The following is a 15,269-nucleotide window of genomic DNA, read 5'->3' as shown; positions in this document are numbered from 1 at the left end:
CAAAAAGTTACTTAAAAAAAGGTACCTCTTTGCTTGAAAGAGCAAGACTTCTCTTGCTCTTTCAAGGAGAGACGTTTCTTTTTTAAGTGAGTTTTTGTGCAGTAGGTGAAGCCAGGGGCTGTTTCACGTGATTGTTTCGTTTTCTTCATGTTTGTTTTTTCTGGGCCTTGGAGTAAAGGGCTTAGGCATAGTTGTGAGTCAGCGCTTGTACTGGGGCTTTCTTTTATCTTGTCCTTTGTCTTCGTATTCGCGCTGTTTAAATTAATAATTAGTAAGTGCCAACTCGCCCAACAAAGTATCTTGGTAAATCTGACAACATCGCGCACTAAGCCAGTAAGGCGAGCAAGGAGAGGAGAGCTTGAGTTCCGTGACATCAAAACAAACAACAAGTGGATGATGGTCAACAATATCTCTTGCTGAGCTAGTTGGTGCGACATTGTGTGACATTGACAAAAATTTACCGCTGTATTTCCTTTGGTTAAACACAAAGTGCGATGACGACTGTCTGCTCAGGGCAGTACCACTGGAGCTTGGAAACATAGTACAGTCTATTTTAAAAATGCAGTATAAGATTTTGCACTTACAGTGTGCAGTACAAGTTGAAATGTGTACCAATTTTTCAGGAGAGCAAACATAATTCAGAGAAGACTATTATTTATTCACACTATACCCCTAAAGGCAGAGGTAACAATTTTGGACCAAATTCTTTTATCTCGGCTTCCGCCGCAAAAGCGAAATACAATGGGGCAGTGTCTACGAAAAAGAAGGAACGAATTTGGTAGCGGGAAAGTGCAAGACAAGAGATCATACACAAGCAAATGCGTATTTTTTTTATTTGGATCAAAATAATCTCACCCTACTAAACTAACAGATCTCTTCAACAGCACCAGGTTTTAGCTAAAACATTAACCTGAAAAAATAGGAATGTGGTAGCTTAAGATACAACACTCCAGAAAACATGGTTTTTAAGAATCAACCCAAAGTGAGCTACCGCAAGGGGAATTAGACGGCAACACAAAGAATAATGCACTTTACAGAGTTCCACGTCGGGTAGTTAACAGGTTACAGAGAGTTAACCTGTTCAGCATCACACGACCAAGCTGCTCTTTGGACTCCGTAACGAACTCGATACATGCAGAAATTAGGAAACCCATTTTGACTGACATACCGAAGGCACTTCAAGGCTTGATTCAATCAGCCCATCAAGGATGACTTTCAGGCTTGATTCATTATCCCGCCCAGCAACTTGCAGCTGGGACAATGGCAGCTTTATTCATAGCCTGCCTTCTGCTTGCCCGCCAAAGCCCACAGTAGTGCAGTTACAGTTATAAATTAACAGACAATCTGAAGCAATTCAGCATGATAAGTACCATGGCTGAGTAATAGACGTACAGCTGAAGCAACTCTCTTGTAAAGGCAGTATATTATAGCCATCGCTGACTAACCTACTGCAACAATGACTCCAGTGTAATGGTGATACATTCGCATTTGCCACTAGCAGACCCAATCCCTACGTCTCCTGCTTTTTGCTAGCATGTAGTTCATTAGTGCTAGCAATTGTTAAAAGGAGTACAAACAGCAAAATTTGAGTGGATTTTTTTCTTTTTGTTGATGACGCATAATACATTACTGTACAAAGATCTCTACCGGCATTTGTTTACGACTGGTGAATATTATTTAGCTAGAATTTTTTTCCCCATCTGTTTTGGTTTAAACAGCCGAGCAATCGTTATGACATCCAAGTTTCGTCTAGATCATGTGACGCATAAAAAAAGTAATATATTTTCCCTTTTCCCAGTCGCGATTCTAGCCCCTGAAGTTGGCTGGCTGTGACACTGATGTGAATCAAGAAACAGCAGTTACACTTTCCCACACTTACACACCTTATGCGCAGCATTCACGTCAGGGCCGCCGCTGAACTGTTGACACAGGAACAAGAGAAGAAATGCGGTCGAAGTTATTTATTGGTTGTAGGCAAATACCACTAGATGGTCCATGTAACATCTTGTGAATGAATGCAAAGATAAAAGTGTGGAACCAAAATTTGTGTCTACTACTTTAGCATCGCAGTAGCAGTAGAACCAGCACGTTTTTACAGTCCCATTGGTGAAGTAGAGTGATTTGGACGAGTTGGTAATGGTCACTCGCATCGAACAGCACAAGAAAACACGTGGACCGAAGAAACGACCAGACAGGATAAGTGATTCACAGTGGTGGATTGAGACATAACGCAAGAGCAGAGGGGGAATGACCTCGTGGACACAAGAGATACTAGGCCCACAAAGTGCAGAAAATTGCGACATCCCAGTGATGCTGGAGAGACCAAAAACTAGAGGGACACTTAAGCTTCCTCTTTCAGGGTATGATGCGGCAGTGTTTAATGGCTTCCATCTGGGACTCTTTTTGCAAATCCTCATTCATTTTACATGCACTTTGTTACATGATTAATCACTAACCGCTTACATTGTGCCTCTGTTCTATCATGCACACTGATTTCTATACAGTTGTAAGCAACCATGTTTTGTGCAACACAGCCAATATAAATATATAAAGTGCGTCTTTAACCAGACTACAAACGTGCCTATGTGATCAAAAGCTAGTCCGTACGACTCAGAATCAAAGGGTCCCAGACTTGATTTCCATCTTTTCCTCCAAACTCAAATACCAATCATATAATAATAATTGCTTCACAGGAAGGGAAAGGCACAGTATCTGTCACATTTGTTTCTGTGGACACCTGAATTGCGCCATAAGGGAAAGGAGGAAGGTGGGCGTGAAAGCGGATAGACAGAAAGAGGAGCCTAATGGAGGACTATATGGAACAATTTTGACCACATAGGGGTCTTTAACGTTCGCTGACATCGCACAGCACACGGACCTCTTCGTTTCGCTTCCATCAAACCCGGGTACTCCGGCACAGTAGTCCGGCGTCTTACCACTGCACCACCCCGGCAGGGCCCAAACTCAACTGCATTGCCAGTTTCATTCATCACGTAATTTCGTGATCATTTATTCATCCTTCATCCCATACTCTACTGGTGCCCTGAGGCAATAAATATCGATTTAAAAAAAATGGACCACCAGTCAGTGTCGTGCTCCGAAGACCTCCGGCGCTGCATTGTTATACACAAAAAACAATACACACACAAGAGAATTAAACCAGGACATTAACACAAATGATGCGCTGTGTCCTGTCCTGGTTTAATTATCTTGTGTGTGTATTGTTTTTTGTGTATAACCATGCGACAACCTCCATGTATAACCATGGAGGCCGTCGGAGTCGTATAGCCAACTAGCCCGCTCGCAAGTGCTACAGTGTCATGCTATATCATCTACTGTCGACTATCATCATCCAGTAGCATGCCCATGATGTTCCACTCACATCAATGTCGAATTTTCTCGTGAATGAGACAACTCTTATCCCGTTGTGCCCGGTTCTGTCACTGAGCTGCCGGCTCTACAAAGAGTCCTGGGTTGAAGTAGAGCTTCTTCCTCCAACCTGGCTGCATCATGTTTGCCGTCTGCTTGTCACCATGGTAGGAAGAGAGGCTAAGCACCTTCTTTTGAACGAGGCACATGAGCTTTTCCAGATGCATGCTGCAGGCGTTCTCGCGGAAGATGGTGTACACAGCCGATAAAAACCATGAACCAAACACCTCGTTCCTGTGCGCCTTGTAACCTGGGATAGTGGCATATGCAAAGTACATGTCTGGCATATCCGAGTAGGAAGTCTTGCATTTGCGCCCCAGTAATGATGACGATCCAACCATTTCTCCGGGTATTAGTATATCGTCCGATCTTTCGTGCTTGATGGCCTTGGTTCCATTGTCATACTCAGCTGCGCAGAAGAAAAAGAAAGGAATGTGGTTGTAAATGAATGCAGCTCTAGTCAGCGGAAGAAGAATAAGTGTACCTGCATATGAGAAATTTATTTCATGATCTCACAAAAAATTAAAACTGCCAAGTAACTCGACCAAATAAACATAATAGTAAGGGGGCCTTCATTTGATCTAGCAATGGAAAACATCCATCACAGAAAGTTTGTTTCCAGTGATGTAACTTGCAGTTCATATTTTGATCTTTGTATTGCTTGAATGTTGCTCCCAATGCATGGCTACGTCAGTACTTATGTCTATGTGTATCTACTTCATTCATCTCCGTATCGTGTGCTGCTGCTTGGCCACACCAAACACATTAACGGTAGCAGGTAAAGAAATAACAATAAAATAGCTTTAAAATGTGGCCATGTACACATCTATATGCTGATGTTGATGAGGGGCGGGGCTCTTTTTTCTTCACTTCTAAGCTAAATGCAATGAAAATGCACAGTACTAATTTCATGTGCCGATTTCAAATATGCAATTATTTTTCTGATTTGTCAATTCTTGTTCAAACTATTTGGCATTTTCTCTGCTTTGTTTAAACAAATGAGAGACAAAAATCGCTAAGAAAAATAATATTAACATGCAGTGAGACAGTATATAGTATAAGCAACACAACATAGATACTAAATTTTTGACCAAGGCAATATTAATCATTCTACATTGTTGAAGTTCAATGTAAGAAAAAGTTTTTTATGAGGCATTTACATTAGACCACAGAAAAAAAACTAGCTAGCAAGTAATGAGGAGTCTGTTGTCAACATTGTACAGTCTAATCATCTGGCAGCATGCTGACATAAAAATTATTTATTTATCTGCTGTAAATCATCAAAAATTTGTTTTGATAAAACAACAAAAATGAGCGGAGACTGGGATTTATGTTTAGGTCGTTTGCACATAAAATAAAATGAATGACCTAGGGGGTGAATAAATTAGCAGGTATGTAGAACATTGGTTGTAGATTTCTAAAATGTCATTTCCAAAAAGTTACTTTTTTTCTATTCTTCAGCTCCTCAAGAGCTCGACAGGACAGAGTAAAAAAAGACATTTGCATATGCAGGAAGCAATTTTAGATTTCGTCTGTGCCGTGTTTAGCAGCAGTTCACATATCTCTCCTCACAGGTAGTTTAGAGTTAATCCTGTCACAGCTTTCTTGAACCTTTGCTCCGGAGCTGTACCTCTAACATAAGCCAGAGAACAGCACATAATGCCGAGATGCACTGCAACATGAAATATGAGCTTCTGAGCACTTATTACCTTTAACACTGAAATCATCATACTGACTGCCCACAATAAATTCAAACGGGTCTAGTAAAAAGGAAAGAAATATTGAAAGCATAATTACAGCAGACTGATTAGTATTAAATTATGACAATCCCCAGGGCATCCACATTATTATCATCATCAACAGCCTGACTATACAAACAGCAAAGCAAAGGCCTCTCCCATATTCCTCCTATTAACACAGCCCTGTGCTAGCTGTATCCACTTGACCGCTGCAAACTTCATCTCATCCGCCCACCTAACTTTCTGCCGCACCCTGCTAACGATTTCCTTCCCTTGGAATTCAGTTCGTTACCTTAAGCGACCATCGGTTATCTTCTCCTCGCAATGCATAATAATAATAATAATACCTTTATTTTTGGGGGAGGCAGGGAGAAAAATCCGAGCAAACAGCTGGATGAGCCCCCCCCCCCAAGAAAATACACTGTAAAAATACATACGCAGAGCGGTGTAGCGTCCGCAAAAAGAAAATAATAATAAAATAAATAGAAGTACATTCCACGTTACATCGCGATCAAGGATAGCGTATAAAAAATTGACAAGAACCAGCACCTTATTGCACATGACCGGAGTCTGTAACAAAGAAAAGCGAGATCGCAAAAGATCAGGCAAAGTAAAACAACAAAAAATGACCAATTTCTTCCCATATAGCAGAAGTAATAATAGCAGTGTCAGCAATGCTACAGTGACAGTAATAATAACAGTAATAATGGCCCTGTCAATCTGTTCCACACAGAAAAGAAGAAAAGACAGCAAAACTTTTAAAAATTGAGTTTTTACACAAAAAAATATTCGCAACCAATTCCCGTCACAGGGATAGTGCATCAAGATAACAACTTTGAAGGCTTCAAATAGCAATTTAAAGACAAACAGGTTTAGTAACTGATAAACCAACTCTGACGTGATTTCTCGATGATTCGACATGGCCTGCCCATGCCCATTTCTTCTCGATTTTCATCAGAATGTCTTTAACTCGAGTTATTTCTCAGAGCTACTCTGCACGCTTCCTGTCTCTTAACGTTACCCCTACCACTTTTCGTTCAATAGCCCTCTGCGTTGTCCTCAACTTAAATGGAACCCTCTTCATTAGCCTCCACGCTTCAGCCCCATAGGTGAGTATAGGTAAGATGCAAATGTTGTATACTTTCCTCTTGAGCGATACCGGTAAGCTGCTAGTCATAATCTGAGCGTGCTTACTAAATGCGCTCCATCGCAATCTTATTCTCGTCGTGAATTCCCTTTTATGATCCGGATCTGCTGTTAGTACCTGTCCTAAGTAGACATATCCATCTACTACTTCCAGTGCTTCGCTACCTAGCGTAAACTGCTGTTCCTTCTTGAAGCTATTAAACATCACCTTAGTCTTCTGCATATTGATGTTCAAGCCTACCTTTCTACTTTTCCTGTCTAGGTCATCAATCATTCTTTGCAGTTCATCGCCTGAGTTACTTAGCAAGGCAATGTCATCTGCAAATCTCAGATAACCGAGGTATTCTCCATCTGCCCTTACCCCTAACTGCTCCCGTCCCAAGTCTCTGAATACTTCCTGTAAGCATGCTGTCTATGGTACAGGGGAGATTGTGTCTCCTTGCCTAACACATTTCTTTACAGGAATTTTGTCACTTTCTTTATGCTGAACTATGGTCGCTGTGCAGCCACTCTATCTTCCAGCAATTTCACGTACGGCTCGTCTATGCCCTGATTTTGCAATGCCTACATGACCACCGAGATTTCTACTGAGTCAAATACTTTTTCATAATCAATGAATGCCATGTGTAAGGGCTGGTTCTTTTCCAAGCATTTTTCTATCACCTGGTTGATGGTATATATATCATCGATAGTAAAGTACCCGTTCTGAAATCCTTTCTGAATTGCAGTCTAAGATTGTCCGCATTCTATTAGTGATTACCTTAGTAAACATCTTATACGTAACAGATAGTAAGCTGACTGTTCTGTAATTTTTCAGGTCCTTAGCATCCCCTTTCTTATGAATTAAGATAATGTTTGCATTCTTTCATGGTTCCGGTACTGCAAATGACACCAGGCACTACGTATACAGGGCGGCCAGTTGTCCTAGCACAATATCCCCCCATACTTCAACAAATCTACAATTACCTGGTCCTCTCCAGCTACTTTCCCCTTTTTCATACTTTCTAGCACTCTCTTAACCTCGTCCTTCATCACTGGTAGAACTTCTGACTTCTTTTACCTACTGCCAATCTCATTATTGTCCTGAACACTTTGGCTACCGTAGAGATCTGTACAGAACTCCTCGGCTACTTTGAATATCTTGTCCATATTCGTGATGATGTTCTCGCCTTGTCCCTTAGCACATATACTGATTTTTGCCTATGCCTAATTTCTTCTTCACCACTTTAAGGCTTCCCCAATTCTTTACAGCATGCTCAATTTTCTTCATGTTATACTTCCTTATATCGACCACTTTGCTCTAAATGATTAGCTTTGAAATCTCTGCCAATTCTTGGAAGCTTTCATAGATTGGCATTTCTTAAACATATCTTTCGTCTCCTTACACAGCTTACCAGTATCCTAATTACCCTACTGCCTACTTCTACAGCGCACTCAGTAGAGATATCTGAAATTATAGTTCATTGCTTCTAGGCTAATGTTGTCATCCTTGGTTAGTGCTGAATATCTATACTGTAGCGAGATCCTGAACTCCTCTGCCCTCCCCATCACCGCTAATTTCGTTTATTGACTTCTTTCTTACTAATCTGTTTCTTTCCCTCTTCAGATTTAGACCAATTCGAGACTTTACCATCCTGTAGTTACTGCATCGCAATGTCCCGATTACCTCTACATGCTGCATAATGGCACGGTTAGAACACAATAAGAAGTCAATTTTATTTTTAGTCTCACCGTTAGAACTTTTCCATGTTCACTTCCTGTTCTTCCGTTTGCTGAAGAAGGTACTCCGATTCTTAAGTTATTGCACTCTGCAAACTCAACTATTAACGCCCCCGTACGATTCCTAGAACCAATGCCATAGTCACCCACTGCCTGGTCTCTTGCCTGCTTTTTCCCTGCCTTGGCATTGAAGTCGCCCATGAGTACTGTATACTGAGTCTTTCCTTTCCACATTGCCGATTCTACATCTGTATAGAAGCTTTCAACTGCCTGGTTATCACGACTACATGTAGGTACGTAGGCCTGTACAACCTTCAGTATCATCATCATCCTCAGCCTGACTGTACCCACTGCAGGGCGAAGGCCTCTCCCATATTCCTCCAATTAACCCTGTCCTGTGCAAGCTGCATTCGCTTGACCCCAATGAACGTCTTAACCTCCTCCGGCCACCTAATTTTCTGCCGCCCCCAGCTACGCTTTCCTTCCATTGGAATCCAGTTTGTTGCCCTAAGCGACCATCAGTTATCCTTTCTTCGCGTTACTAGTCCTGCAAATGTCCATTTCTTCTTCTTGGTTTCCGTTAGAATTCAGTGGCTTGAGTTATTTCTCTGAACCACTCTGCACGTTTCCTATCTCTTAACGTTATCCCTACCATTTTTCTATCCATAGTCCTCTGCATTGTTATCAAATTAAGTAGAACCCTCTTTGTTAACTTCCACGTTTCAGCCCCATAGGTAAGTACAGGTAAGATGCCACTGTTGCATACTTTCCTCTTGAGGGTTACCGGTAAGCTGCTAGTCATAATCTGCGAGTGCTTTCCAATGCGCTCCATCCTAGTCTTATTCTCCTTGTTATTTCCCTGTCATGGTACGGATCTGCGGCTACTACCTGTCCTAAATAGACATATTCTATGCCTACTACTTGCAGTGCTTTGTTACCTAATGTAAACAGCTGCTCCTTCCCTAGGCTATTGAACATTACCTTAATCTTATGCATATTGATTTTCAAGCATACCTTTTTACTTTTCCTGTCTAGGTCATCAATCATTCTTTGAAATGCATCCTCGAATTAGGTCATCAGCAAATCACAGAATATTGAGGTATTCTCCATCTACTCTTATCAATAACTGCTCCCATTGGAAGTCTCTGAATACTTCTTCTAAGCAAGCTGTGAATAGTACTGGGGAGATCGTGTCTCCTTGCCTAACACCTTTCTTTTGCAGAAATTTTGTGACTTTCTTTATGCAGAACTATGGTTGCTGTGCACCCTCTGTACAAATCTTCCAGCACTTTCAGGTACTGCTCGTCTAGACCCTAATTTCGTAATGCCTGAATGGCCGCCGAGGTTTCTACTGAGTCAAATGCTTTTTCGTAATCAATGAATGCTATGTATAAGGGCTGGTTATATTCCGAGCATTTTTCTATCACCTGGTTGATGGTATGGATATGATCGATAGTGGAGTATCCTTTCCGAAAACCTCCTTTATCTTTTGGTTTGTTGTAGTCTAAAGTTGTCCTGATTCTATTAGCGATTACTTTGGTAAATACCTAATATACCTGCAATATATATCACGCTTATTAGGCTTAATTACGATGCCTGCCACCCTCTTACTATATATCTAAAATTTATCTCTAGCTATATACTTATTCACCAGTACCAGCTATATACTTATTAGACAAGGAAACCTACTCCTGGTTCTCGCCTCTCCAGTAAACCTCGATAACACAGTACATGCCAGTCCTTCAGTACAGTATATGCCTCATTTGGCCTCCCACCCTCACTACGCCCTATGACATCCGATTTCACACTCTCTAGTTGCTCTAACAACATTGCTAAACTAGCTTAACAAGTTAGGATTCTAGCGTTAAATGTTGCCAGGGTCAATTTTCAATGACGGCCTGTCCAGCGGAGCCAGAAATTCTTAGCACTCCCGCCACGGTGTTAGAAGTACTTTAGGCGATACGACGGCGGCTCCGGAGGCGGCACACATTTATGCCTACTTCCTTCGTCTGCCCAGAGATGGCACTAGCGTGAGTAGGGTCGCCCATGCCGGCCGTCGAGCCTGTGTCTCGTCCTGCGCTATGGGTGATCCTGTAAACTCTGATGCTGCAGCACGCATTTACTCACCTTAAGCGGATACCATTATTTCTACATGGCGCTGTTAGCGTGGAACACCTCAATACGCATGCCAATCATATATAAGCAGTTTTGAGCATGAAATCGCCACTGATCGCGATGTGCTGAACTGCAGTCGCCACAGCTTGGTACTGCTGGTTGGCGCAGTGTCGTTTAGTATATCTATGTTCACCATTTTATTATTTATTTTCCCTTGCCTAAAGCCACCTACTCGATTCATGAGGCTAGGTAATATATATCTATAGTTTTGATATCTCAAGTTAGTATTTGTGCGAGCCTGCCGACAAGCTACAGATGCAATTCTGCAGCGCAGAGGAAATGAGGCAAGTAAATTGGCACAGTCCGGGATACACATTATTTATTTTGACAAACACCAGTGAAGCAGAGCAATAATCAGCAATGCTAGCACTTCTTTATTAGTGACAAAGACAGTAGTGACAATATTTTTAACAAAATATTTACAGTAATAGCAGAAAAAAGACACGACATATTGCGAATCTGTACTGTGAAAGTAATGTACATCTTTAACCACAGTTCACACAAAAAGTGTGAATATTTCACTAAAATTTGCATGCAGGGTCATCATGATATAAGGATGACCAAGCAGGACGAATAACATCTAATAGAAGGCAGAAATTAATACTTTTTGTGACAGTGAACACTTAGCTTTGTATGTGACTTGAAAATTCGCATGTCTTGCTTTTTAAATAAAATATTTTGAGCCAAATGAGAGTTGTGAGGAGTCTCCATTGGGAGTGAAAAAGTCGGACAGCTCAGCAACTTAAACGTTGACTGCAGATGCTCAGCGTGCATTAGGAAATTTCTTTCACCGTGCTTAATAAATAGTTGATATCGAACATCTCTTGATCTTTTGCTTGCGTGCTGTCTGGTTTCCTAATATTAATTATGTGATGTAACATGGCATGATACTTGGAGCATTCATCTTACGTTGAACTTTGATGAGGTACACGTATGAGTCCTATACTCGTTATCAGCCCATTACGTTCTACAATAGAACGTCAGACTACTGCTTATGTCCATTTTAAGGGTTTTAGAAGGTTTTAGCTTTTGTTCAGCTCATTTTTCTTGAGCTATTTGCAGTACTGGCCCATTCGCAATCCGATGTAGTAGTGCAACACTTGTGCATTATATCTCTTTTATGTTCTGGACAAGGAAAATATAGATTGACGTTTTCTAGTACGTAGTCTATGGTTACGTCACACACTTTTTTATCGTCAACGTGCTTCTGAAATATGACTTCTGTCTGCTTCATGAAGTAGAAGAGCGCAGAGTGAGGAGTTTTAAGCCTTCCACGCGTTTTGCACATAACGAGAGCTGCTTCAGGCTTTCTAGCCATATCATCTGTTGCTACTACCCAGAGTCTACACTGTGAACAACTAGTGGTTTTCAGTAGCTTCCTCGTCAAAAAGCCGGTCACATAGTAAACGATGCAATCTGTGACTGTCACAAGGTGGTACATATCATTTTGTAAAAACGTAAAAAGTCGTGCTTCAGCGGCAAGGCAGAAGTGTGGTAATTGTCTGGGGAGTACCTTTTCGGACAGAGCAGAATTGTTTCCTTCCCATTTCTGCCCCACTTTTTACCAAAACGTTTCATTCTAGACATGTATCTATGTTTTGATTCTCTTTTCCTTGCCTAGTGACATCACTGGGGCCAGCCGCACCAGTTGCGGTGGCGCGGCTGACACCACCCTCAAGTGGATAGTCACGTAAAGCGCGTAAAGCAAAGAACCAACCCCAAAAGTCAAAACTTTCCTTTTCCAGCCCTGAGGGTTGCAAAAGCCACTGATCACTTGATCAAAACTCTTTCTTTTTGACAGGTCACTGACCCGTCGTAGATCACAAGTCCTTTTTGATAGAAACACCCATTCACTCTCCTTAGTCTCCTCACCCATTCAAATGCTTTCAATCAATCAGTTCGTGCCAAGCCTATCACCGGCAATAAACTATGACAAACATACATAGGTAAAATCCTTTTAATTGGCATTCTCTACCCTTCACTTCCATCATTTTGAAAAAGTTATGCAAGTTCTTCCCTGCACCCCAGCTGGATGGTATAATCTTGTTTCATCGGTATATCTCCGGGCACATATGTTGCTTCTGTATATGTATGTTGTGATGTTGTATAAATATGTACCGTATTTACGCCCTCGCGTAATTTGTGCGCTCGTAACTTATTACCCAGATACACGGAAAAACATTTTTAACCGCATATTTTGTGCACCTCATTGTGCGAAAATGCCAGAATGCACGTGGGAACGCACAAGCAGACCGCATCGGTGCGGCGCACTGCCAAGGCCAAGTCAAAGCAATCCCAGCCGAAGTGAAGCCGCAGCGCAGTAGTGCTCGTTGTGCGTCTGGCGCGTCCATCTCTTTGTTGTTGGTGTCTCGGCTTTGTGAGTAATGGTTTGAAGTGTGGTTGTTCGGTTGCAATGGGATACTAAACTATCCAGCGAAATGTAAACTCCAGGTGATTGAATTTGTCGAAGAAAATAGAAATTGGTCCGCTGCCTGGCAGTATCAAGGCTAATGAAAGCCACCTGCGGTACTGGCAAAAGCAAAAGGCAGAGCTGATAAATGCAAGCCCGGGAAAGAGCATTTCAAGGACCTAATAAAGGTAAATTCCCCACCGTTGAAGAACTCGTGCGTTATGTTCGCGAGCATCGGTCTTCCGGGATCGCGGTGTCGTGCGAGATGCTGCAGTTCCAGGCGAGAAAAATTGTACGTGACAAAGGGATCCCAGCCGCGATGTTCAAAGCAAGCAGGGGGGTCTCTGCCAGCGTTTGCCCGTAGACTACGAAGAGGAATTGGGGGCATTTCACCGTTTCGTGATAGCGCTGAACAGGACGGAAGGTTTCATTATGTCCCGGATTGGGAATGCTGACGAGACGCCGCTGACATTTGACATGGCACCCAACATCACGGTGAGCGAAAATGGAGGTTCGTCTGTTGCCACAGAAACAACCGGCAGGGAACAGCAGCGGTGCACTGCAATGCTGGCAGTGACCGCTGACTGTTGCAAGCTACCACCCTTCGTCATATTTAAGCGGAAGACGATGCCGAAATTGAAAGTTAAAGGACACATCCATGTTTGTGTGCACGAAAAAGGGCGGATAAATGAGGCATCAATGCTCGACTGTGGGGGAAGCGACCAGGCGCTCTTTTGCGACTGCCATCGATGTTGGTCCTTGATAACTTCAAGGGCCATCTCATTGACAGTGTCAAACGGAAGTTAAAAGACATGAATACCAACCTGGCTGTCATCCCAGGCGGACTAATGCAGTCCTGCAGCCGTTGGATGTCTCCATTAACAAGCCGTTTAAATTAAGACGTGCGGAAGTTGTATGTCGAGTAGATGGCCAGCGGAGAACATGGTCTCACTCCAACAGGAAGAATGAAGAGACCTCCTTTGGAGACGGTCTGTGAATGGATACTGGCAGCATGGGACAGGGTCTCTCCCAACATTGTGGAGCATAGCTTAAAGAAATTGGACTGTCAAATGCGCTTGACGGAACCGAGGATGACGCTATTTGGGACGCTAGCAACGATAGTGACGACAGCCGCGACGATGTCAGCCATTGCTCGGAATCTGACGACGGCCGCGACGATGTCAGCCATGGCTCGGAATCCAGTTTTTCAAACAACGACTCCGACTAGACAAAGTATGTGCGCTTATTAAAGGAAAGTGATTGCTTGTATATGGTGCCTCACTTTTTTATATATATATTCTGCGCTTTATATCTTTTTTGCAGGTGAGCTTTTGCAGCATGTTTGCAAAAATGTTGCGTAATTTGCGCAGCACCCTCTTTTTGAAGCCTTAATTTATGGAAAAAAGTGCGCAAATTGTGCGAGTAAATACGGTATCGCTTTTGTGCGGTAACACCTTCATCAACCACTTCTGCATGAGGAACGACCACTGTGTCAATCGTCCACAAAAAAAAAGAGACGTATCCTTTGATATTGCAGCCTGCATTGCAGACGACACTCAGTCACGTATTCTCTTCAGACATCACACGAGCATTTCAAGATGGCGGTCGCCCTCGGTGAGAGGATCTTTCCGATTCAGATTTCTATTTGTAATATGCGATGCGTGCTAGGTACTAAAACTTTGCGAGTAGAATAACAGACCTGTATACTATTCACAAAACTATAAAATGGTAATAAGTCGAACGACCCTGTCATTGCCCCTTTAAAATGTCTGTTCAAGCAAAATTGAGTACAAACTTTAATGCTAACTTGTCCTTTATAGTTAATTGTCTTAATTGTCTTTAACCCCAATGTCTGCGAAAAAAAGGTACATTAATGAAAGCCATAGGGCGGCCACCCATTTGGGTGAATGGTGTCTGTTATACCTCATTGTTACATCCATGTCTCTAACAGGGGAGTTTAGCGGTAGATCAATTTGGATGAAACTGTCTCAAGGTGCTAAAATCTGCAATTTTGGGAATAAAACCTGTCAAAATCAACCATCCAACAATTCCAAAGTACAAGGTAAAGGTCACCAACTCCGATGCCAACTCAATGCACAGAACGCACTGAGGAAAGCCACCTATGCAGACACAGATGGCGTGCCAAGTGGTTTGTCAATGCACGGGCGTAGAGGAGCACAGGCTCGCAACGTTGCGACAACTGGACCAATGATGCTGGGCAAAGCCAACAATTTCACATTCGTTCGCCACATTGTGGAGCGCTTACCCATCACTGTTGACTGCCTGGCCCAAAACTTGCCATTTCGCGGTTCACTGTATTCAGCCATTGTGACTGTGAAGGCAGCCTGGGCAGATTACACGCGAACACTTCCCACCAGGTCGACTTCGTCGATAAATTGCTGACCCTGACGCTTGCAAAGGTGATCAGTCCATAGGCGAATGGTGGCAATGTATCGCTGACTGATGATGGGATGATTGTATTTTTGCTGGATGAGACTGGAAGTTTTGACTTGGAATTTGAGGACGAGGCAGCAATGTTTATTAATGAGCACCTATGTCCTATAAACAAAGTGTTCCTAGAAATGGCTCTGAAAGCAAAGAAGGACAAAAACTAGAAATTTAGATGGGTGTGAGATAGAAAAATTCTCATG

At 42.5% G+C, this 15,269-nt stretch overlaps 1 protein-coding gene across 5 annotated transcripts in view; it reads right to left on the bottom strand.

The window, feature by feature from the left end:
- Positions 1–397: 397 nt before the first annotated feature.
- LOC146195380 (caspase-14-like) overlaps positions 398–15,269 on the bottom strand; it is a 68,783-nt gene continuing 53,911 nt past the window's right edge. For all 5 annotated transcript variants that reach the window (XM_084597814.1, XM_084597810.1, XM_084597813.1 and 2 more), the window contains one exon: positions 398–3,838. In XM_084597814.1, coding sequence (XP_084453940.1) covers positions 3,441–3,838 — 398 coding nt within the window. In that variant the 3' untranslated portion in view covers positions 398–3,440. The remainder of the gene's footprint in view (positions 3,839–15,269) is intronic.

This window comes from Amblyomma maculatum, chromosome 3 (genome assembly GCF_055883805.1).
Source record: "Amblyomma maculatum isolate TAMU_Amacu chromosome 3, ASM5588380v1, whole genome shotgun sequence".
Taxonomy (NCBI): domain Eukaryota; kingdom Metazoa; phylum Arthropoda; class Arachnida; order Ixodida; family Ixodidae; genus Amblyomma; species Amblyomma maculatum.
The sequence above is the reverse complement of the archived record's forward strand: the minus strand, read 5'-3'. Positions and strand labels throughout refer to the sequence as shown.